Raw genomic sequence first — 25,536 nt, 5'->3', positions numbered from 1 at the left:
ATGTAAATCTTTAAGAGTTTCAGCAATTCCACTGTGTAAGAATGACAGGTACAGGTGTAAAAATAATTTCATTAGTTATATTTGTGCTATGGTACGTTACAACTAGGGTGGCAGTATTATCTACACTGTTTGATTTTTGTATTTAAAAAGGCTCATTCCGCTCTACTCTTGTAGGTTTTCTTGTAAAGCACAGGAATACATGTGAACACAAAACATGTTCGTTTCAACAGTGCCCTATATAAAATGTTAGATTTTATGCTGCCACCAAGTGGTCACTACAAAGACGAACATAATTTCTGAATTTCATGAGAGATTTGACCATATTTATTGGCTTACAAAGTCAAACCAATACATTAAGACACACTGTATGTATTTCTCTGCTTTTATTACTCATTCATAAAAAAATAATCCTTTGACCCTAAACAGACTTACAGCTCCAGTCAATGGCCACAAAAAACTGTATAATGTATGTGCCTCTTCCGATCCAGTATTTTAGTATTCTAAACTTACAAACAAGACACATAAAATGCAGTCCATGTAACAGCACAGCGTTCACAGTTCCCTCCTCACACAGGAAGTCTCTGCATAATTTCAAACTCAAAGATTTAAGAAAAATAAAAACAGATCATAAGAAAAATAAATCAAACAACTTTTTTGGCCCTTCTCATGAGCCATGAAAACATGGGGGCATTTTCACTGTTAATAGTCCATTATGAATGCATCAGAAACTGAAGTCATGAATAAAAACCTCCAAAAGATACATACAGAAGAACAGTGAATGCTACACTTGAACAGATCTCAGATCTGCTTAAATTAAATTCTTTCATATGCGTCATCAGTCATTTCACCCGTGTGTTGTTGAGTCGTGGAGATGCCGCACCTGGCTTCACATCATCATCCGTCTCCCAGCCCTCCTCCTCCTCCTGATTTTCCTCATCAGTGGAGAACAGCTCATCCTCAAAGAACGATCCACCCAGCCCGTACTCCTGTGTATGAACCGACACCTCATTGGACAGCAGATGTGGAGAACCCTCAATGAAGTCCGCAAACCTGAGCACAAGACAAAAATCAAATCTGACTCATTACATTCTTTCAATATATTCATTTTTGGTCTTATTGAGCATGTTTCTTTAATATTCTGAAGTCAGAATTATACTAAAATGTCTTTTAATTGCTAAATTATGACAGAATGTATGTAGAGAAGAGTTTTCAGCAAAGTTTTGATCTTGTTGATAATTTTGCGTATCAAATACGATACAGTAGGCTTTAAGCAAGCAACCTAAATTAGATAATTTGGCATTTTAGGTTTCTCTAAAGACATTCTCCATAAAAGGCATAATTTTATTAACACTATATACTTGTTTCTCAAATATCCTCTCATACCTCTGAGGAGACTGGATCCTGGAGACAGTCTTCCAGGTGTTGAACTCAGGACTGCTGCAGTATTTCCTAAGCTCCTCTAGAGCTTTCTGAGTCTCCACCTCTGACTGTCTCTGATATTCCTCTTCTGTCAGTAGATGGCGTGGCTCGAGTTTCTTTGGCTTCAGCTTCCTTCAGAGAATTCATTCAGCAAGAAGACAATGACTACGTTGCTTAACATGTACTTGAACAGCATTTATTAAAGTTGTATACTCACTGATAAAGCATGAAGACCTTGGTAGAAGGGTACTCCATGTTCTTGGAGCAGAATGCAGCTATCATGATGGCCAGAGCCACTTGCTGGACCTGAATTCCAGCGTACACCAGCAGAAGGCCGAAGATCTGCAGCGTCCAGGACAGGATGTTGATACTTCGCTTATCCACCAGGGGGCCATAGCGGTAACACACTGCAAAACTGATGAACCCAACCACAATGCTATAACCTAAGCATTTACAAAATAAAAAACAATCAGCAACTGATGTACTTTCAAGACTAGCATAAATACAAAAGAAAATGTTTTTATTAAAATAAAACATTAAATAAAATTACATTAAGCAAAATAACTCAAATGTTAGTAAAATTCCAATAAAATAAAAATAATAGGCTGTTTGCACATGAAGTCAAGGGGTGGCGTGAAATGCAGATGGAGGGCAGGAAGTAATTTTCTACATAGTGCACTATCAAATGTTTTACGTCGTTTTATGGTTGCTCAAATCGATCAATCCAAGGAACCACAAGGAGCTTTTATCATGTACCAAAAGTTGTAGTTCATCAGGGGGGAAAATGAAAGAATTTGACTGAAAAACACAGGAAAAGTGGCTTGTAAACCTGCATCTGCAGTCGGGAGGAGCAGAGTCTGAAAACGCTTGTCTGTGCAGTGACAAATTTGTCAAGTTAATATAACTTACATATGTACCCACTAACAAAAAAAAGTTGTTTACTTCTATACTTTTTATGATTTAATTTATTTCTGGAGTGATAGGATGTCTGTGCCCGGTTGCATAAAGCACCTTAAGTGTTACACGGGGCAAGCAGGTTCAATCCAAGTCTTCTAATAAGACACAATTGGCTGCTTGATATGACAACTTTTAATTTAGCCATTTATTGACATAAACACTGATCAAATTACATATGTAGCACATACTGTATCTCATATGGTCAACGGTAGCGCAAAAATGGCAGAGGATCCCCAAATCCATGTGTGAAAAACTTGTTGCATCTTTCCCAAAAAGATTCATGGCTGTATTAGATCAAAAGGGTGCTTCTACTCTAAATACTGAGCATGTGATATTTCAGTTTTTTTTTTTTAATAAATCTGCAAAAATGTCAACAATTCTGTGTTTTTCTGTCAATATGGGGTGCTGTGTGTACATTAATGAGGAAAAAAAATTAACTTAAATGATTTTAGCAAATGGCTGCAATATAACAAAGAGTGAAAAATTTAAGGGGGTCTGAATACTTTCCGTACCCACTGTATCTCATATGGTCAACGGTAGCGCAAATGTGAGTGCATTGAACTTGCGCACATGTTTGAGCTTCTGAAAAAAAAAAACATGAATATTAATCTGAATATAAATCATATGGATTAAATGTATGTCCTTCAATGAATGGACAGAAATTATGAGAGAAAATTAAAAATATATATATATTTTTTAAAGATGAATGAAAGTCTTACTGTGTTTGAAACAACATGAGGAAGAGTAAATTATGACAGAAATTTCAAGTCTGGTTGTTTTCTTCAATATTTCTTTTTTTCTTTTTTTTCGTTATCCATGTTATGTTGTTTTCTGTGAAAACTTACCGCTATCTATATTAATGTGTCCATGGCAACCATAGAATTTTACAACGGTAAAACATGGGTTGCTGGTTTCCCTTTCCTAAGAGAAATGTTTAAGGGATTATATGCAACACCCTTAAGTCATTCCCATAGGTATGGGAAAATCAAGCAACAAGTGCAATACTTAAGGGAAAACTTAAGGTGCTTTATGCAACCGGGCACTGGAGGACAAGCTGCTTACTGCCAATAGTCTGTTACCGCCTCAATAGCAGGCAAATATTTCAAATCAGTACAAAAATCACTCCTCTTTATAACATAAGGATGACGTCCAACACATGTTGTGCTTTTTTTTTTTTTGTAATAGTGTTTAAACAAGTACAGTAAAGATTTTCATCCATCTAGTCCATTCTGCTTTTCACTTCCTGCCTTCCATCTGCATTTTGCGCGTCATCAAAATCACGTGACTGCAAACAAGCTATACCATAAAAACAAAGCGAGTAATCATTTTTATTAAATAAAAATAAATAAATAAAATCCTTAGCACACTTTTTACAAATCGATCAAATCCAGCATATACAAGTCATATCCACATCCATTATTTCACACTGAATATTCTTTCACTAAGAAATGCTATACTACAAAAATTAAATGTATTTTATGTTAGCCTTTATGCACATTAAAAATATTTAACTTTTATTTGTATTTAAAAAAAAGTCAAAATCAAAAATTCTCCTTAAAACCTTACTACCTGACACTGGGTTGAATTACACAATGTTTGATGGTTCTCTCACCGATAGCCAGATGCCAGTGATCTTTAAGAATGATTTGGAGATTCCTTAACACCAGCTGGATGACGTAGAGAGAAAAAGACCATCCGCCCATCAGCAGCACATAAAATGGGCTTTTCTACAGGCCAAGGAAACAAACATGTTGAAAATAAGACCGTTTAATAAAATCTCATTATTAATTGGTAAAAAAAAAAGCCGAACAAAATCCTGAGATGCTCAATGGTAGAGACTAGAGAGAAAGATGTTTAAAACACATTAAAGAATGTCAGGAATCTACCTTGGGTAGAAAACGGCCAATGACGAAGATGAGGATGATGAGAGAGGCAATCATTCCAGTGCTCATGCCAGCAGAGTAGTAGAACACTTGACTTCTACAAGACAGATCAAGCACTGAGAGTTACAAACACTACGTCAAACTAACAACCCAAATTGTTACTCCATCCAAGAAAAGGAAGAGCAGAGTTGGCTAAAATTTTTGATTAAAGGAATAGCTCACTCAAATAATCATTTGTAATCATTTTACTCACTAGAGTAAGTGAATCTTCAGCAAATTTTCATTTTTGGGTTAACTATTCTGTATATAAACAGATAGTTTCAATTACCTGCTCAGAGAATCTGCAAAAAAGAACAGCAACAGTCCAGCCAGAAAAACCAAAAATAAGTAGACGTCAAAATCTATAAGAGAAAAACCAATGTCAATCTCAAAATCAATATCAGTCCCGATCATATCAGAGCATGAAGACTGGAATGGGTTTTCCGTTCCATTTGAATTTTCTTTCTTTTAAATATGTTTTCAACTCACGTCGACTAGGTTGTACTGCATAGAGTGTACGGGAATCTGAAGGGTCCACTCTAAAACAGGTTTTGTTGTTAAAGAGACTGACGCTCACGGTGGCCTCATTGGTCTGTTCACGAACGAAGTACTGCACAAGTTTCCAGATGCTGAAATGCTCAAGCTCCTGCAGGTCCTGCTCATCATTAACCACCGTCACCTTCAGCTTTGCAGTGCTCCACACTCTCACCTGTTGATCAAATAAGAGGAAGGTGCTGTCAATATTGATGCAAACATTACTGGCGACATAAACAAGAGTCATAGTTAAAAGTCCTCTACCTGTATTCTAGTCCATGTTTCCCTCCATCCAGGTACGATGGAGTTATTGTAGCAAAAATGTTGTGCGGCTTGTACTTTGATTTCTTGTCCATCTTTAACTTCTATAATGGGACGGGTGGCACCTGCATGAAGATGAAAATGACAGAGTCATACTTTGTGTGAATCTATCTATACTAGTTCTATTTGGATTTTTTTACTTTTTCTTTTAAACATGTTTTCAACTCACGTCGACTAGGTTGTACTGTATAGAGTGTACGGGAATTTGAAGGGTCCACTCTGAAACAGGTCTTGTTGTTAAAGAGACTGACGCTCACAAAGGTCTCATTGGTCTGTTCACGAACGAAGTACTGCACGAGTTTCCAGATGCTGAAATGCTCAAGCTCCTGCAGGTCCTGCTCATCATTAACCACCGTCACCTTCAGCTTTGCAGTGCTCCACACTCTCACCTGTTGATCAAATAAGAGGAAGGTGCTGTCAATATTGATGCAAACATTACTGGCGACATAAACAAGAGTCATAGTTAAAAGTCCTCTACCTGTATTCTAGTCCATGTTTCCCTCCATCCAGGTACGATGGAGTTATTGTAGCAAAAATGTTGTGCGGCTTGTACTTTGATTTCTTGTCCATCTTTAACTTCTATAATGGGACGGGTGGCACCTGCATGAAGATGAAAATGACAGAGTCATACTTTGTGTGAATCTATCTATACTAGTCAACATTTGAAGTGGATCAAAACCTTTCATCAAAGTTGTCCTAAAACCAAAATGTGTTCTCATCTTAGGACAACTGATGAACTTTTTTGATCCACTTCAAATGTTGACTACTGTGTATATATGCATACAGTAGTCAACATTTGAAGTGGATCAAAAAAGTTAATCAGTTGTCCTAAAACAAGAACACATTTTGGATACACAGGTGCATCTCAAAAAAATTGAATATAACTTATTTCAAAAAGTTAAACTTTCATATATTCTAGATTCATTACAAGTAAAGTAAAACATTTCTAAAGTTTTTTTGTTTTAATTTTGATTAGAGCTTACAGCTCATGAAAGTAAAAAATCTAGTATCTCAAAATATTAGAATATTTACATTTGAGTTTCATTAAATGACCATCCCTACAGAATAAATCAAGTCCAAAGTCAATGCACCCATCTACCAGGAGATTTTGGAGCACTTTATCCTTTCATCTGCTGACAAGCTTTATGGAGATGCTGCCTAGTGGTTTGCTGACCATGATATTACTGTGCTTGATTGGCCAGCCAACATGCCTGACCTGAACCCCATATGGAATCTATGTGATATTTTCAAGAGAAAGATGAGAAAGAAGCCGATCCAACAATCCAGACGAGCTGAAGGCTCAATAGTGCCTCAGCAGTGCCACAGGCTGATCGCTTCCATGCCACACCTCACTGATGCTGGAGTTTGTGCTAAAGGAGCCCTGACCAAGTATTGAGTGCATAAATGAACATACTTTAAAGAACTTTAACTTTTCTGTTTTGCAAATCCTTTTTTTTTTTTGATTGATCTTAGGGAATATTCTAATATTTTGATACTGGATTTTTGACTTTCATGAAAAGCAATATATATCAAAACATAACATATTAAACCATAACTATTGCTTACCTGACGTTTGAGACAAATGAAATAAAAACAACACAGCAGTCAAGATAACTTTCAATATGACAGTTTCGATTCCAAAGCCACTTTCGGATTTCATTAATCCCGCCATGATGTCTTCTCGCGTTTCTTCGATGGTCGGAGTGACGTTACCGACGAGACTTGAGTGCTGAACAGCGTCACCTGCTGCACTGGAAGAAACAGTGCATCTGTCTGCGAACATCACACGGTTGTTTGTCTCAACAGCAAAATCAAAAAGGATCTTATAAAACTCTGCATTTGTTAAACTTCTGTTTCTATTCAAATTGGGATATATGTTAAAATGTTTTTGATGTGATATTTTACAGTTATAATGTATAAGGCAATCTATAAAACAGATATAATCTATAGTTCTTAATAATTTATATTCGGTATATATGCATAAAAATAGCACTTTGCAAATAAAATTTCTTGTTTTAATAAAAAAAAACAGTCCCACTCAGAATTTTCATTTATTAAAGTTTTTCCATCACATTTCTTATAATTCATTTTAAACAGGTGTTACAAGCATGACAGAATACTCCGCTTCACTAACCCTATTAAACAAGTCACGGCACAGCCATTTCTCTGCCCTGTGACAGACTGTCTTTTCCTGTTGTGGTTTCTCATAATCCCATCCTTTGTCTTTAAGGCTCTTGCCCCAATTGCCATTTGAAAACACTTACTTCCCTCTCTTCTTCTTCTTCTTCTTTGAGTTTATTGGCGGTTCGCATTCTTAAAAGAGCATTACCGCCATCTACTGTGGTAATGGATCAGAGACACTATATCCCTACTCCCCAGACCATTCAGGACTCGTGCTACTTCCCTCTCTAAGAGCATGCAGCTTCCTTATGTCAAGCAAAAAAAAATCTTTTGTCCATGAAATTGACTAAATCAAATAAAACATTTCAGAGGGCATTTAATTCACTTTACAGAGCATAAACATACCTATCTCTTCCACTGCTCCGGGTGTGTGTTCACGGTGTGTGTGTGTGTGTGTGTGTTCACTGCTGTGTGTGTGCACTTAGGATGGGTTAAATGCAGAGCACTAATTCCTAGTATGGGTAACCATACTTGGCCACATGTCACGTCACTTTCACTTTCACTTCCAGTAAAGAGTCTAAATCACTTTCACCTTTGTCATCATTACATCTATGCAGCATGAATTCAGGTGACCATATCACTTGCAACTTGCTGAAGAGTGAAAGAGAAAAATTGCAGGCTATGCATGAAATAATTACAGTATCAACACTATCAGTAGCCTATAGTTCTATAATACAAAAATATTTCATTACTTCAGTACAGAAATTCATATTCTTTCAATCAAAGCAAAATATATACAGATAGATCTGAGAGTAAAAAGAGATCCATGCCTTTCTTATAGCTGTAAATCACTAATGCAAGATGAAAACTCCACTTTAACACAAATTCAAAGAGAAGATATTTACAACAATTGAACAATTTACAGCATGACAGGTAAAGCTGCCCAGGGCAGATGTATTGTCCATTTTTAATAAGCATCTGGACATGCAGCATTAAATGGTCCATAAAGGTACAAATAAAGTACAAATGCTGGTCACAGATTGTCTCAACCCCAGGCTCCTCCCGGATGGAAATCTGGGACAACTGAAGCAGCAGCAGAAAGAGGAGTGGAATATCCCACAGTGAAGTTCTGCAGACCCAACATCAGACATTTCCAACTGTAGCGAAGAGCCTTTCCTACGTTCTGTAAAGCAAACAGAATGCTAAAAATTAAACACATACTGAATATATAACAAATGTATTGCCCTAAAGGATTTGTTGAAATTTGCTGAAAACCCATCCAAGATAGCTGATGATTGTTTCTTCATCGGAACAGATTATGAGAAATTACATCACTTGCTCACCAATGGATCCTCTGCAGTGAATGGGTGCCGTCAGAATGAGCGTTTGTAAGAAACAAATCTAGCAAGGCATTTTAACTATCACTTCTGGCCAAAACGTTCCTAAAACCGTCACTTCATCCAGTGAAAAAGTCCATCCCCTGTTGTCCTCTCACATCAAAATCCACAGACATTTGTTAAGAGCTGTTTTGGACTGTTTTCGCCTGTAAATTTTCCTTGATTTGCGCATAGTTATCTCCTGATTCAGATGAGGTGATTTTTTTTCACTGGAGAAAGCAATATTTTGGATAGCGGACTGGAGTCGTGTGGATAACTTGTGGATTATCGTGATGTTTTTATCAGCTGTTTGAACTCTCATTCTGACGGCACCCATTCACTGCAGAGGATCCATTGATGAGCAAGTTATGTAATGCTAAATTTGTCCAAATCTGTTCCAAAGAAGAAACAATCTCTTCTTAAGATGGCCTTAGGCTGAGTAAATTTGAGCAAATTTAAATTTTTGGGTGAACTATTAGTAGCTTTGTTTTTGTTTTTTATTACAGAAATGCATTTTACATGACATCCAAAATTGTATTAAATTTAAATTAAATAATCAAATTAAATGGAATTAATAGAGAAAGTATTGCATGACACAATAATTTGACTTATTGATTAAAAGAACCTTTAAAAGGACAAATGCTTGTTATATAAAAATGATCTGGTCCCCTTTTATATATTTTTATTTTTATTATACTCTCCACTCTTACTATTGGATAGCACTGTTGGGTTGTGTTCTGGGGGTTTGGGGTAGGAAAAATCTCTTGGTTTGTATTTTCCTTGTTCGTTTGGTGCTTTTTTTAATTTCCAATTTTTATTCAGGTTGGTTAATACTGTATTTCATTGTTTAATTCTTTATTATTTACAATTATGTTTTGTTTTTAGATAAATAACTTAAAAAGTTGAATTATTAGAAAAATAATAATTACACAAAATTATTTGGCTATTAGGGAACATTTGCTTTTCCACAGTGCTTAGGCATTTGGTAAACCTGAGCAGCAAATCAAAATAATTTAAACAACTCACAAGGAGTTAACTGATGGAATGTAGTTGTGTGGATTATTGCGTGATTTTTTTATCAGCTGTTTGAACTTTCATTCTGACGGCACCCATTCACTGCAGAGGATCCATTGATGAGCAAGTTATGTAATGCTAAATTTGTCCAAATCTGTTCCAAAGAAGAAACAATCTCTTCTTAAGATGGCCTTAGGCTGAGTAAATTTGAGCAAATTTAAATTTTTGGGTGAACTATTAGTAGCTTTGTTTTTGTTTGTTTATTACAGAAATGCATTTTACATGACATCCAAAATTGTATTAAATTTAAATTAAATAATCAAATTAAATGGAATTAATAGAGAAAGTATTGCATGACACAATAATTTGACTTATTGATTAAAAGAACCTTTAAAAGGACAAATGCTTGTTATATAAAAATGATCTGGTCCCCTTTTATATATTTTTATTTTTATTATACTCTCCACTCTTACTATTGGATAGCACTGTTGGGTTGTGTTCTGGGGGTTTGGGGTAGGAAAAATCTCTTGGTTTGTATTTTCCTTGTTCGTTTGGTGCTTTTTTTAATTTCCAATTTTTATTCAGGTTGGTTAATACTGTATTTCATTGTTTAATTCTTTATTATTTACAATTATGTTTTGTTTTTAGATAAATAACTTAAAAAGTTGAATTATTAGAAAAATAATAATTACACAAAATTATTTGGCTATTAGGGAACATTTGCTTTTCCACAGTGCTTAGGCATTTGGTAAACCTGAGCAGCAAATCAAAATAATTTAAACAACTGGATTGAAACACAATACAGTTCCTTTGGGAAAAAAAACTATTTCTGGACTGAGGAAAAACAGCTTCATTCACAGATCCAGGAGGTTCAGCCTGTGCCAGCAGCAATACAGAATTAAGACTTTGAGTGGTTTAAATACCTAAAGGATTTCCAAGTAGACAATTTAGCTGGATTAAACACTAGGCTTTATCATTTTAAACTGTAAATAGCATGTCGTTTAGTGGCTTTATGTTAGTGACTGTCTCTCTGTGTGACAACAGGTCAGAAACAGGATGCACTGCTTTATCCTGTGGGAGGAAATTTCTGCTGCTTGACAATGGAACACTGCATGTGATCTGAATGACACTTCCTCCAAAATAAAAAAAAATAATTTCTGACTACGTAGGCCTAGTTGAATTTCAGGTCGACTAGAAAAGGTCTCCATATGGCCAAAAACACATGAACTAAATTCACTGAATGTAATGTAATCTACATTCAATACATGTGTTTTATGCTTTGCAAACATAAAAAGCTGCTTTTCTGTAATGGTTTAAAATGTTTTGAGTCTCAAACATAATAATTAAACTATTAACTATAAACTAAAAACTATTATAGTATTACTATTTATGGTTGTGGCCAGTGAAATTCCAAGAACAAAGTGGGCCAGCAATATAAAATTCTTATTGTTGAGCCCTCTATTTTACTTTGCATTATTGAAAAAGCTGGTCATTAGCCCCAAACTTGATCAAGTTACTTGTGAATGCTTTGGGAAAAAAACAGTGATGCTATAGATATTAAGTGGATTACAGTGAGATGTGTTTACTAAAGATACTCCATTTACTCACAGTCTCATCAGTTTTAATTGGCTAAGTCTGATAAGGAAACAGTCTGACGCCAGACAGGTTACCCGTTGATCTTTGACCCAGTCTAACACTGGGTCAGCAAATTCACAGAAAAAGTCATGTGCTTGTTCAGAAAATAACAATTTATATGGTTATTATATTCAAAGCATCAACTGAAGTGGGGACTGTGTATGATTTCATAATCAAAATTTCCTGGTTATTGCAAAAACATTTTGTTTTTGAAAGCATCTTTTCATTACTGAAAAACACATGACAGTTTTTTGTTCTATAATGTCACCCTTTCACTTATAAACAGGATACTACTATTCTGAAACTCAGTGGTAAGGCTGGAAAGATTTGAAATCAGGAAAACACTATTTTGACAAATCTGAATAATTATTCTATATGCTCAAATTTGTGCAACAGAAAATCAACATCAACACCTGCAAATAAAATTAATCAGAAGTGAATAGTTGATATCGGAGCCACAAGAATTACAAACCACAACCAATTTACCAATACCACTGGAACAGTTACTTGTCACTGTCGGAATGCAAACTATACTAGCCAATAATAAGTAGGCCTACTAGTAATGAACAAGTAAGCCTGCTTGGGATTGTCTGTATCCCAATAGTAAAACTAGTAGTAGTAGTGAATAAATGCTAATGGAAAGTTACCAGTGAAAATGAAAAACAAAAATCACTGCTAGATAACCTATAACATGAAAATACATACTAGTTAGTCTAAATTAATAAAAGTTAGTTTAACAAAGGCCTGTAGGCTATTTATTATTTTGGAGCAGGCAAAAAAATAAAAAATAAAAAAAAGAGCTACGTACGTTACTGTTTAGAAGTTTAGGGTCAGTAAGATATTTATTTTAAAGAAATTAATACCTTTATTAATCAAGCACTCATTAAACTGATCAAAATAAATGTAGTTGTTAGAAACTGGAACGGTTTCTACAAAAATATTTAGAAAGACAACTATTTTTAACATTGATAATAATACATTTTGAGCACCAAATCAGCATATTGAAATGTTTTCTGAAAATTTTGCTTTGCCATAACAGGAAGAAAACAGTCATTTTAAATTATAATTATAATAATGCTTCAAAATATTATTGGTTTCACTGTGTTTTTATAAAAAAAAATGCAGCCTTGGTGAGCATAAGAGACTTGTTTTAAAAACATTTTCAAAATCTTACCGAGCCTTTTGAAAGCTTAGTGTTCATAAAAAGCAACATAAAGAAAAAAAAAGTGAAATATTTATTCCACAAGGCATAATATTCAACTTACCTTTCTGTATTTTTTATACTTTTCTTTCTTTTTTGCTTTCTTTTCCTCCTTTAGTTTGTGTTGGCTGTCGTCTTCCACTAAAGGCTCGTATGGAGATCTCTCTGGCAGTAAAGTGAAGTGCAGATCTCTGGGTTTCTCTCTCTGGTTCTGCTCCGGTGCGCCGGTATCGACCTGTCGCCTGTATCTGTCGTCCTCAAAGAGGCCAAGCCGGGGGACACAGAGAGACTTGGGCTTCATGGTCTTCACCAGGAGCGTGTTGTTTGTGCACTCTGATCAAGCTCTGGACTGTATACACACATCCTCTTGGAGCAGCTCCGCAGTGATTGGGTTTGGCTAGACTCCAGCTCTTATTGGACTCCTACATCATCAGGTTCACACCAGGTGGGCGTCTGCAAACTCTTGTTGACAGTCCGGGGTCAGTGAAGTATATTCAAATCTAATTTAATTTCCATTCTACTGAATTCACTATTGAACTAATTAATGGGCCTGCTATATAGGGGACTGTTAAAGGTAACATAGCCTATTGTGTGTGGGGTGGAAATCATTGATTAAATCAATCGATTGATTTAGATTAATACAGCATGATGGCACTTTCTACAAAATAGAGACTGAAATTCTTTAAAAAAAAAAGTGGTCAGTGAAGGAAATTGTTTAGAAATTATAGACCATCAACTTCAGAAGGTCACACTAAATTTTATATGAGCTATTTTATGGTCTAAAATCTGTTTAAAACCCTGATTTGTGTGACTTAGCAGTTCACATCAAAATTAAGCTATTAAAGAAAATATTAAAACAAACAAACAATAAATAGGCTAAATAAATAAATGATTGTAAATTTAGCATATGGACCGCAAAATTAGTTTGGTGAGCCCATTTCCCTTTCTTAAAATAACTTAACATGCTATTAATTTTTATTAAATTAAATTAGGTGAGGGGACTCTAAAGTACCATATTTGTTGAATGTGTACTTTTTAAATTAATTTAATCTGTTATATTTTTTAAATCACTAACACAAGCAAAATGTTATTTTCCTACAAATAACATAAAACGTTACATCAACTTTGATAAAGAATATCTCTTTGGATTTGAGACTTTAGTCTTTGCAACTTTACAGATCTTCTTTATGCACCAAGAGCTTGTAACACTCCAAAGAGAAAGGAAAATTTTTAATCGCATCATATGACCTATTTAAACGAATTAAATTATGACTGAAATGCCGCATGCATCTGTTTTTGTAAACGTTTTGAAAACATTTTGAAAGAACAGACCAACATGTGCAAAAACCTGAACCATAATAAGAGCTAAGCGCAGACCCGCCCCTTTGTGACCACGTGATCATTGAGTGTCTGGAGCGAAATCACTGAAGCGAAAGTAGAATGAGCGAGACATTTGGACATATATACTCGGCTTGTTCGTAAGTACACATTTAGTTTCTTAAATAACTGGGATAAAAGGTTTTGTGCTTGACATAAAATCATTATACGAATAGGTGAATTGAACTTTAACGTTTAAAAGGTATATTTCAATTTTACAGTCGATGATGGTTGGGAGTTATAGCCTAAACTAAACCGTCATTACATTGACTGTTAACTGAATGCTTTTTAATTACCAATACTTTATTATTTTCATTTTCGATTTTTAGTAGTGTTTTAGTAGTACTGGATGTTCCGTTTTAAACGTTGTCATTAGTTTCTGGTAGCATATAATTATCTGTCTTTTACTCACAAAACTGAATGAAATACTAGATTACATTTATTAACGTTACTTGCGTAGAATGCTTGATATTAGAAGGCAAACGTTCTTTAATTAGATTACACCCACTTTAGACTGACAATGACAACAGAGGTGGCAATAAAAATGTCAAATTCTTTAACTGGGTGTGTTAGTTACAAACTATGTGTTTACTGTTGTCGTCATTTTTAGCATAATTACACAATGGCGTATTTCAAAGCAAAACTCACCTACATAACACATCAATCCAAAATGTAGTTACTGATTTGGCAACCAGTTTTGTTACTGTTATTCTATGAGTAGTTCAAGATATAGATGTATGATGCAAGTACTACTGGTGATGATTTTTTAGCATGTGATGTTCTCAAAATCACATGGCATTAAGTGTACATGGATATACAGTCATGCTTATCTGCTTATATATACAGTATACATTTATATATATATATAATATATATATATGCTGGAGAGCTAACAATCACAGCACTTATCACAGCCTCACCAGTGTGTGGTCACTCATAAAATGGTGTACAAAATTAAACCACAGAAAAAGTGTTTCAAACAAAAACCCACATGAATGTACGAAACTGGTTAACTTCTCCAACTTAACTTAGTGGTTCCTCATTCCTTTGCTGTATTTTGTAAATTGCAACATTGATGTTGAAATTACACACCATTTATAGATTAAGAGAAAGTCCTCCACACGCCAGTATACTTTATGTCATACATTCTTTTGAAGATACTTGGATACATACTTAGATTTGATAAGAATCTCTTACTGAAAGTTCAAGTGGATTATTAATAAGTATTGTACCTTTAACATTCTGTGTTTTTTCTTATCTTTTTCCTGTCTCTTTTGTTCACATTTTGAAATTTCATGTTTCTAGTCCATGTCATGTGTTTGTTCATTAATCACTCCTTCACTGTGTCCAGACATGTCTTGTTTAATCATTGGTTCTTGTGTATTTATAATTCCTAGATTTTTCCTGTCCTTTATCATTTATTTTATAACACTCTCTGAATCATCTTGTTTTCATTTTTGGACCATTTTCCTAGAAAAATAAAAAAGCTGTTGAAACCTTGGACATTAAGTTTAACTTAAGAAAAAGGTCAACTGCATTTTAATGAATCTGCCAGATTTAAGCACTCCATGGTGAGAAAAGTGTGGAAATATGTATTTTACATTATTTATGAGATAAATGAGTTAGCAAATGTATTTCTAAACATTTTTTGTCTCTCATTCAAGGACAGTCTCTCAAAAACAGCACAGCCATGCTTCTTTAAAAAGTGCTAATTCTATGCTGGATCCAATTGATTTGAAAAGAGAACCTCTTTATTCAGTACAAAGGTATGTAACATCTGCTTAGTCATACTGAACATTTGAAAGTAAAACATAATTTAAAAGGACTTTTCATGTTCACATGCTGCGTGCAGTGCATAAATACAGCCTACCTATATTTTTTCTGAAGGTTTGATAAGCAGAGAAAGCTGAATGATGTGTCGAACAAAAGCCAGGCATCAATGACTGAACCAATTTCTTTCAATTTTGAAGACTTTGCCACTGAGCAACAGTAAGATATTTATACAAACTGTGTCCCTTTATGTCTCGTAATTTACACTTCCTATTCCTGTGATGGCAACGCTGAATTTTAAGTATCCATTGCTCCAGTCTTCAGTGCCAGTTTTTACTGCCTTTACTGATCCATTTAAAGCAGCCTTTCAGAATAAAGTTATTAATTTATCTGACCCCAAATTTTTGGACAGCAGTGTATTCTGCATCAGAGTCCAGTCATACACTTTCATTGTCAATGTATTTTCACAGGTCTCACAAGAACAATATTCCTGAATTAACAGTCCATTCCAATTCAGCCATGAAGTGCCAACAAGAATATAAATCAAGACTGAAAGCCAAATTTCAGTGCATTCGCAATGACATGTCCAAACAATCACATCCCACGTTCCTGAACGACATCTTCACAGAGCTTTTCATCACTGAAGGGGAAAGTGAGAATGTCAACAAAGAACACGAGGTGAGACAGATTGAGACCAAGTTGAGGAGAAAAAACACAGTGGACATTCCAGTCAAATGCAATGACATTTTTAAACACTCATCTGAAGAAAACAGACCCATCAAATGTGTGCTGACTAAGGGTGTTGCAGGCATTGGGAAAACTGTTTCAGTGCAGAAATTCATACTGGATTGGGCTGAGGCCAGCGCTAATCAGGATATCAACTATGTGTATCCGCTTCCATTCCGAGAGCTGAACCTGATGAAAGGGAAACATTTGAGCTTGATTGAGCTTCTCCAACACTTCAGAATGGAAACAGGCTCTGGAGATAATCACGAAAACCAAAAAGTTCTCTTTATCTTTGACGGTCTGGATGAATGCCGCTTTCCTTTGGATTTCCAGAATAACGGAAAGTTGAGTAACCCAACTCTGCCAGCTTCTATTGACGTTTTGCTAACCAATCTCATCAGTAACAATCTGCTTCCTGATGCCCTCATTTGGATAACATCTCGACCAGCAGCAGCCAGTCAGATCCCTTTTGAGTATATCGACCTGGTGACTGAAGTTCGAGGGTTTAATGACCCACAAAAGGAGGAATACCTCAACAAGAGAATCAATGATAAACACCTCTCTGGTCGTATCATCACGCACTTAAAGTCATCAAGAAGTCTGTACATCATGTGTCATATACCAGTCTTCTGTTGGCTCTCCGTTACGGTGCTAGAGAGAATGTTCAACACAGCAGAAGATGAAGAAATCCCCAAGACTCTTACTCAAATGTACACACACTTCCTTCTCATCCAATCCCATGCGAAAAACATGAGATACACAAAAGAGCACAACCCAGGCCCGGAGGATGAAGAAATTATTTTAAAGCTAGGTAAGCTAGCCTTCCAACAACTGAAAAATGGCAATCTGATATTCTATGAGGAAGACCTGATGGCCTGTGGGATTGATGTGAAGGAGGCAGTGGTGTACTCAGGAGTTTGCTCACAGATCTTCAGAGAGGAATCTGCATTAACCGAGAACAAAGTCTACTGCTTCATCCATCTGAGCATTCAGGAGTTTTTGGCAGCCATGTATGTGTATTACATGTTTAAGGTCCACCACAGCAATGTTCTTGATCATGAAGAGCATCAAGAGCTTACCGAGACCACCTTCTTTGAATTGCATAAGAGTGCCATTGACGAGGCTCTAAAGAGCGAGAATGGACATCTGGATCTTTTTCTCCGCTTCCTTCTGGGACTTTCCTTGGAGTCCAATCAGAGCCTTTTACAAGGCTTGCTTTCTCAGTCTGGTAGCACAGACTGTCAAAGCATTGTGGAAACCGTTGAATATATCAAGAAAATGATAGAGGAGACGTCCGTGCCAGAAAAGTCCATAAATCTCTTCTACTGTCTCAATGAACTCAATGATCTCTCTTTGGTCAAGGAGGTCCAGAGGTTCCTGAACTCAGGGCATTTTTCTAAACTTTCCCCTGCACAGTGGTCTGCTTTGGTTTTTGTGTTACTGACATCAGAAGAGAAGCTGGATGTGTTTGACCTGAAGAAGTATATCAGATCGGATGAAGGCCTCACCAGATTGTTGCCAGTGGTCAAAGCTTCAGAAACTGCGCTGTGAGTTTTTGTTTTGATGTTTTTCATGTTGATTGAGGTCACATGTGTGTGTTTGGTTCTTATTTATTACGTCTACATTATATTCCAGACTGGATAATTGTGGACTTACTATGAGATGTTGTAGAACTCTTGCCTCCACTGTTGGCTCTAGCTCTTCTAATGTACGAGTGCTAGATCTGTGCAGTAACTCCATTGGAGACAAAGGACTGGAGCTTCTGACAGCCGAACTGGAAAACACACAGTGTAATTTAGAGGAACTGAGGTAAAGTTCTTAGTCACTGTCTTGTCTGTCACTGTTCATTTATTTGAAATAGAAATCTTATTAAAACATTATAAATGTCTTTACTGTCACTTTTGATCATTTTAATGCTTTTATTAAATATTTGGAGGGAAACAAGATGCTAAACTAACCCTAAACAAGGTACTAAAATCAAGACGTTTATCTAAAATGTTTTTGCCTATTGTGTTCTCTAAATATGAAAAACCCAATAAAGCATACACCATTAAAAAACATTTTAGCATATTTTAATTATTTTTAATTTCCTCAACAAAATGATTCCATACTGTAGTTGTAAATTAATATTTAGTACTATAACACATAATGTGATGTGTTACTCTTTCCTCAGGCTCTCATACTGCAGAATCACCACACGCGGCTGCTCTGTTCTTAAAACAGGACTGCTTCCAAACCTTCCAAACCTTAGGGTGCTGGACCTGAGTGAAAACAGTCTGAGAGAAGCAGGAATTAAGATCTTGGCCAATTACGTAAAGCATCAGCACTGTAAACTTGAGATATTGAGGTCAGTTGCAATAGAATTAAACCTCGACAAACCACTTTAGTTCATCAGAACATATCAATACCCAAATGTGGAATTTGTTTGGCCCTCATGATCACTTGTCATTGCATTATTCATAGACTTAAGGACTGCAGAGTTACAACTCAAGGCAGCATTGCAATAGCCTCAGCTCTGCTGTCCAACCCGTCACACTTAAGAGAGCTCAATCTGCACTGGAATAACCCAGGAGATGATGGAGTGGAGAAGCTTTCAGCTGTAATACAGCATCCACTCTCACAGCTTGAAACACTTTGGTATTTTTTTTTATTTTTTTACTTCATTGAATGTATTGTCATATATATATATATATATATATATATATATACTACCATTCAAACGTATGAGAAAAAAAATTGAAAGAAATGCATATTTTATATAAAAAAGCATAAGGACACAAAGACATGTACACTGTTACACAAAATGAATTTCAAATAAATGCTGTTTTTTGATCTTTCTATTTGTCAAAGAACCCTGAAAAAATGTAGCATGTTTTCCAAAAAATATTAAGCAGCACAACTGTTTTCAGCATTGATAATAATAAAAAATGTTTCTTAAGCACCAGATCACTATATTAGAATGATTTCTGAAGAATCATGTAGCACTGAAGTCTGAAGTAATTGCTGCTGAAAATTTGCCGTCACATAAATTAATTTAAAAAATTGTAATAAGGTTTCAGAATATTACTGTTTTTCCTGTATTTTAGATCAAATTAATATTTGTGAGCATAAGAGACTTCATTCAAAGACGTAACTATTATTTTCTACCAAATGTCCTAAATGTTCATTTTTCAACCGGTAGGCTAAGTTACGGTTTGCTCACTGAGAAATCCTGTCAGTCTTTGGCTTCGGCTCTGAGGTCCAGCGTCTCTACTCTGAAAGCTTTAGATCTGAGTGGCAACACAATCTATGATGAAGCGGTGAAAATGCTCTCAAATGGACTTGGGAGCCCTCACTGTAAAATAGAGATTTTGAGGTAAGGCTTTTAAATCTGCAGTATATTTATATCCTACCCTCAGCAAACTCTTGAAGCATATCCTGTCTTTTCAGGTTGGCATTGTGTGAGATCACAGAGGTGGGTGTTGATGATTTGGCCTCAGCTCTTGTTTCTAACCCAGCTCATCTGAGAGAGCTGGACCTGAGACAGAACCACATAAAAGATTTCGGTGTATCAAGACTCGCTGAAGTGGTGAAGATTTCCAACTGTAGGCTGGAGACGTTATGGTGAGCAGTAGAACTGAAGCTTTGATTTTCATTATAGTGCTATGCAGGTAATTTCAGTCATAGGTGTATTAACTATTGTTGATTTTTGTAAATGTCATACTTGGTATTCAACTTAAGATTAAGGTTTAAATAGTGATAATGTGATATTGATGTCAGTTGGTTTTTCTTTTATTTGGATGCTGAATAGTGACATATTGAGTTGGAAAATGAGCCTATTTTCAAAAATAGTGGAGTGTTCCTTTAAGCAAATTATGAATCTAGTTTTAAATGTTTCAACAACAAGAGCATTTTATGAACACATGTCTTTCATAACAGTTTAGGAGACAGTGGGGTCACAAAGGATGGTTGTGCTGTCCTCGCTGCCGCTCTAAACTCAAACCCGTCGTATCTGAGAGAGCTGGACCTGAGCAGTAATGAGCTCACAGACGCAGGGGTGAGGCTCCTTTCTCCTGTCCTGAGGAATCACAGCAGCAACATTATGAAATTAGAGTAGGTTCTGTACATATATATTTAATTAACATTCTAACATTCTAATGTATCAGATAAACTATGTTAAGTATAAATAATTGTTTAAGATTTTTTTTTAACAAATTAGGATGCATTAAATTGATCAAAAGTGGCAGTACATATGTTTATTTATTTATTATTATTTTTTATTTAGTTTATTTCAAATAATTTGAACTTTCTATCTGGCAAAGAATACTGGAAAAAATTATTTTCAGAAAAAATATTAAGCAGCAAAGTCTTTTCAACACTGATAAGAAGAAATGTTTCTTGAGCAGCAAATATTAGCATATTATTATGATTTTTAAAGGATCATGTGACACTGAAGACTGGAGTAATGGCTACTGAAAATTCGGCTTTGACCTCACAGGAATAAATTAAATTTTAAAATTTATTAAAATAGAAAACTGTAATTTTAAACTGTTATAATAATTCGCATTATTACGGTTTTTACTGTATTAATGATTATACCATACTTTTGATCAAATAAATGCAGCCAGCAAAAGATACTTCTTATAAACTTATACAAATGTTAAGTAAAATGCCACTATATCATTGTTTTCCCTAGTTTGAGTCAGTGTGGTTTAACCATGGCCTGCTGTGATTCACTGGCTGCAACTCTTGAAGAAAAATCCTCAAGTCTTAGAGAACTGAATTTAGGAGTAAATAATCTACAAGATCTGGGAATTGAAATCCTCTGTGCTGGACTGGAAAATCCACATTGTCAGCTGGACACTTTAGGGTAATGCTATATCTACAACTTTCAAAGTTGCTTTCAGAGAAGTTTTGTTTATATGTCACTAATGTTTTTCTGTATAGGCTGTCTAAGTGTGGGGTCACAGGGGAAGGTTGCACAATTTTAGCCTCTGCACTGAGATCTAAGCACTCACTTTTAAGAGAGCTGGACCTGAGTGAAAACAATCTTACAGATTCAGCCGTGAGGCCACTCTCGGTCTTGCTAGATGATCCAGACTGTAAACTAGAGAAACTTATGTAAGTAGTTCCTGTTGTGATATTTGCAGTAGTTATAAACTCCTAAAACAGCATTATAGCAACAGTGTGTCTTACAAAACACTCAAATTGTATATTTGCATGTGTTGAGCTTTATGTAATAATGTGTTTGATAAACCTTTTCTTTTGTCTTTCCAGCTTGTATTAAAATCAGGCCTGTTTGTACCACAGCACACATCAACATTTGATGAAAGTGTAGCAGAATGCTGCCATACCTTACCACTGATGACTGCACTTCTTCATGTTGGTAATTTATATGATGCTTTCAGATGTTTTATTTTTACATTTATATTACACTATTATATTCTAGTATGAATTACTGAGCAGATAATTCAATTGCACTGCAATAGTGTTGGTTATACAAAGCCATGCTTTCCATTTGATACTAATATGTACTATGTACAGTTACAAGTTGACTGATGCACTGCTGTTGTTTTCAAAAGATGGGCCAAGGTGTGCAATGGAAGTTTTTTTTTTTGAACTCGTAAGAAAAGGCTCAGAACCTCTTAACTGTAAAGGTCATTAACACACTATTTCCACTGCACCATGCAAACCCTGTGTCATTACAAGGTGTAGCTCTAAAGCAATCAGGAAGGTTGTTTGCATAAATTTAATTGGTTATGTAGTTTAAATTAATGCTATCTTTATTTTTTAATGTGTGGTAAGACATTTATAATGTAAAACCTTAAGTTACAGACTGATTTTTATATGTATATTTATTTGTCATTCATTTAGAAAATTTGTTTAAAGTCATGTAAAACTTTTTTGTTTGTATCAATAAACCATAATACAACTTAAAGCTGCAGACCGTAAGTTTTGCCTCTTTGTCGCCATCTCTGTTTGAAAACCTGGGATTGCAGCAGTGTGCGAATGATCTTCCTTGCGTGGGTTGTGCGGCTGCACGGCTCCAGCGCCGATGAATCTAATGTTTTGAGGAGTATGTGTGGCAGTCAGTCACCGCACCGGTGTGGATATTTACTGTACTTCGCAATCACAGATTCTAGCCTACGTCTTGGAATATATGACCCAAATTTTCACCAGATATTGTCACCTGAACAAGTAAGTAACAAGTCTGCCACTTTTACACACCTGATCTGATTTAAAAAAAGAACTGAACTTATTAAAAACACAATTCATCTTAATTAAAAACAAACGGATCTGATTTAAAACACAAATGATATTAATTAAAAATCCAACTGGCATGGATTACAAACACAACTGGTCTGAATATCAAAACCAAATTTATATAAAAAAAACAACTGATCTGAAATAAAATGTGTGTGTATGTGTGGCAGTCAGTCACCGCACCGGTGTGGATATTTACTGTACTTCGCAATCACAGATTCTAGCCTACTTCTTGGAATATATGACCCAAATTTTCACCAGATATTGTCACCTGAACAAGTAACAAGTCTGCCACTTCTGTTCTGACCAACTGAGGAAAAAAGCATTAAAATAAATCCCGCTACCAATGGTGATTAAGTGTAACGGTCGGTTAGCTCATATCACATCAAACCATGCAAATTATTATTATTGTTAAACTTTCTCAAATTCTTAACGTAAACAACATCAGCATTGCGGGACTATGTGTATAGTGTGTATCAGCCTGTGATTTCAGTTTCTGTACAGTCTAAACTCTAATTGTCATACCATTCAAATTTCATATTAAGAAATTATTTTAACCCAAAAAGCAAATTATGCTCCCTTCGAACTGGTTGTCTTTAAAATACAGATATTGTGTAATCCCAGGCTATCTGTAATCAGAAGCACATTTAAAACTGGAATATAATTGAATTTCATTCACATAAATGAATAAAACACATAATCCTTTCTGGATTACAATCCGCCATCAAGATGATAAAATGAATTATTCTAGCTGCTGTGAGAAAAGGCTATAAACGGTCGGCCACCTGCAGGATCCTCACATGCTATAGCTTAGTAGCTGTGACAACTTCTTTATGTTTACAGACGTGACGTAATGACGCAGTGCCATGCTCGAATTTCCCGCGAAAACCTACCCGTACCTCTCAAATTAGAAAACATTATTATAAGCTTACCGTTGTGAATCGGGCTAAAGTAAGGCGATAATTTTGAACACTGGCTGGTCATGTACTTGCTCAAATATTGATTTCGGATCATTTTTAACCAAATAAAAAGCTACGGACTGCAGCTTTAATTAAAAGACAAAGTTATTTGGTGTGGGCATCTGTATTCACTCACCTTTTTCAACATGAAAGCATATTTTGAACATATTCAACATATTTTGAACACTTAAATTTACATAATGTCATCACAAAAATCAGTACCGACTTCTTCCTTCCAAACCTTTATTTTACACAAAACAGCATTAAACATTTAATCTGTCTTTCAGCTGTTTCCATTGTTAGATGAGACTCAAGATAGATACTTTCCCCTTATAAGAAACCAAAATGGAAATATTTACAAGAAATCAGGAGGAGAGATGATACAACAGACAAACTTGACAGCAGAAACAGGAAATTTTGGATCCTGAGAGGGAGGAAAGACATGTTTTCATAAACATATATACATTTACAACATGAACTCAACATCTATCTATATATCAATACAGAGTTGTGACGTGGCGGAGATCTCACACATTTGCTCATAAATTGAACAACACCTTTAGTAGCTTGATAAAGCACATTTGTCAGCTGCTTTATGCTCCAATAGTGGTGCAACTTGCTCTTCTAGGCTGATCTGTCTTAAAAATGTGGAGGTCCAAACTCAGCCAGGAAAAGTCTGTGAAACTCAAGCTTTACCAGTAGAAGGTTTTAGTGAGGAAACTGGCTGCTGTGTTCAGCCAGCTGCCACCGGTGTCTTGTTTGGCACCAGTACGGGACACTGCGCGGTCTAGCTCTTTCTCCGGACTCTCATCCTCTGGCAAGTAATCAGGCAGGTGGGAATTCTCTTCTACCTTTGAGCCAGAGGTGTTGAGTGGAATGAGAACCTGTAACCATAGCACAGCCATGTAAATAAATAACATCAAGTTTATGGGTCATAAAACTATTGAAACAGCATATCAATCTCACTGTAAAACATTGAAATACATACTTAAAAGCAACAGAAACACCCACCTCTTCTCCATTTTCATTTTTCAAGACCTGCTTAGCTGAAAGCACTTTTGTGGCAGCAATGGCAGTGGCCAGACTCTAAACAAAAGATATTTGCTTTTAGTATTTCATGAAATCAAATCTGCTTTTATTAGTTGCCTCTCCCCTTACAGAAAGAGGAATATTGTGTACCTCAGTGGGCAGGTCAGCACGGATGCGTACAGTGCATCTCTTCAGAGCCATCTGGAAGGTGAAGCTGATTACTCCTTTGACTCTCAAAAGGGCCTCCTCACACACTCCTCTCTGATCCTGTCAACACAAGGCAACATCTAATTTTACTCTGTAATCTGCATAAATATGAGAAAAACCCAGTTAAGATCAACCAAGTGCATGTGTGAAAGCTTTGTTATGGTACATACTGCCCCATCCAAGCCTTGTATATGGAGGGTAACTGATTTTGCTTTCTTGTTGGAGCTGTTGATGAAGAACTGGGGTTTGTTCTTCCTCTTCTGTTGCTCTGGAGTCTGACAAGCCGGTCTTTGTGTTTGAGGACTCAACACACCATACACCTCTTTTGCAAGGTCTGTAATATCAGTCGTCATACCAGTCCTTCAAACAGTAGAAAAGGGGGAAAAGTGACAGAAAAGAAATCATGAAAACATGAATTTTTTTTTTCACTCTTTGGAATAATGTGGATTGATGGATTGGGCAAAGTAAAACTAAGAACATGTTTTAGTTAACTATAATAACCCTGCTTTAAAACGTAAAAAAATATATAAAAAAATAAAATAAAAAAAATTGTTGTTACTTGAAATCAGGGATGCAACGATTATAGATTTTGTTGGTACGATTATTGTCTGAGGAATAATCACGGTTTCACGATTATTATGCATTTATTCATTTCACAAAATTATTTTATAACTTCACATGGACACTTTAGATAATAAAGTGTTATTTATTGCTGCCTTTAGAAA

The 25,536-nt window shown here is 35.6% G+C and overlaps 4 protein-coding genes across 6 annotated transcripts in view; 1 reads left to right on the top strand and 3 right to left on the bottom strand.

Annotated features, from left to right (window-relative positions):
* Positions 1 to 368: 368 nt before the first annotated feature.
* LOC107723750 (nuclear envelope integral membrane protein 1-like) lies at positions 369 to 6,919 on the bottom strand. The gene is made up of 9 exons (XM_016532464.1): positions 6,720 to 6,919; positions 5,632 to 5,753; positions 5,323 to 5,542; positions 4,588 to 4,660; positions 4,263 to 4,356; positions 3,989 to 4,103; positions 1,637 to 1,862; positions 1,384 to 1,551; positions 369 to 1,050 (listed from the first exon to the last, which is right to left on the bottom strand). The coding sequence occupies exons 1-9, from the start codon at positions 6,823 to 6,825 to the stop codon at positions 840 to 842; spliced, it is 1,335 nt and encodes a 444-aa protein (XP_016387950.1). The 5' UTR covers positions 6,826 to 6,919; the 3' UTR covers positions 369 to 839.
* Positions 6,920 to 7,766: 847 nt separating this feature from the next.
* On the bottom strand, positions 7,767 to 12,870 carry LOC107723751 (uncharacterized protein C1orf115-like). The gene is made up of 2 exons (XM_016532465.1): positions 12,565 to 12,870; positions 7,767 to 8,457 (listed from the first exon to the last, which is right to left on the bottom strand). Exons 1-2 carry the CDS (start codon positions 12,799 to 12,801, stop codon positions 8,320 to 8,322), a joined length of 375 nt encoding a protein of 124 aa, XP_016387951.1. The 5' UTR covers positions 12,802 to 12,870; the 3' UTR covers positions 7,767 to 8,319.
* A 1,036-nt stretch (positions 12,871 to 13,906) lies between these two features.
* Positions 13,907 to 22,181, top strand: nlrp12l (NLR family pyrin domain containing 12-like). 3 transcript variants are annotated; one of them, XM_016532463.1, is made up of 14 exons: positions 13,915 to 13,978; positions 15,352 to 15,448; positions 15,547 to 15,643; positions 15,765 to 15,866; positions 16,118 to 17,920; positions 18,009 to 18,182; positions 18,547 to 18,720; positions 18,837 to 19,010; positions 19,555 to 19,728; positions 19,803 to 19,976; positions 20,292 to 20,465; positions 21,049 to 21,222; positions 21,300 to 21,473; positions 21,630 to 22,181. In XM_016532463.1, exons 3-14 carry the CDS (start codon positions 15,594 to 15,596, stop codon positions 21,637 to 21,639), a joined length of 3,357 nt encoding a protein of 1,118 aa, XP_016387949.1. In that variant the 5' UTR covers positions 13,915 to 13,978; positions 15,352 to 15,448; positions 15,547 to 15,593; the 3' UTR covers positions 21,640 to 22,181. The 3 variants fall into 3 exon arrangements, with proteins under 3 accessions (XP_016387947.1, XP_016387949.1, XP_016387948.1); XM_016532462.1 differs by having other exon boundaries at positions 15,542 to 15,643; XM_016532461.1 differs by lacking the exon at positions 15,352 to 15,448 and having other exon boundaries at positions 13,907 to 13,978; positions 15,542 to 15,643.
* Positions 22,182 to 23,698: 1,517 nt separating this feature from the next.
* Positions 23,699 to 25,536, bottom strand: part of LOC107723767 (armadillo repeat-containing protein 1-like) — a 5,270-nt gene continuing 3,432 nt past the window's right edge. The window contains exons 4-7 of the mRNA XM_016532480.1: positions 24,982 to 25,171; positions 24,755 to 24,871; positions 24,587 to 24,661; positions 23,699 to 24,459 (exon numbers count right to left, since the gene is read on the bottom strand). Coding sequence (XP_016387966.1) covers positions 24,268 to 24,459; positions 24,587 to 24,661; positions 24,755 to 24,871; positions 24,982 to 25,171 — 574 coding nt within the window. The 3' untranslated portion in view covers positions 23,699 to 24,267. The remainder of the gene's footprint in view (positions 24,460 to 24,586; positions 24,662 to 24,754; positions 24,872 to 24,981; positions 25,172 to 25,536) is intronic.

This window comes from Sinocyclocheilus rhinocerous, unplaced genomic scaffold, assembly GCF_001515625.1.
Source record: "Sinocyclocheilus rhinocerous isolate Xijiao unplaced genomic scaffold, SAMN03320098_v1.1 scaffold905, whole genome shotgun sequence".
NCBI classification, from domain to species: domain Eukaryota; kingdom Metazoa; phylum Chordata; class Actinopteri; order Cypriniformes; family Cyprinidae; genus Sinocyclocheilus; species Sinocyclocheilus rhinocerous.
Note: the sequence above shows the minus strand (reverse complement) of the source record. Positions and strands in the feature narration are given on the sequence as shown.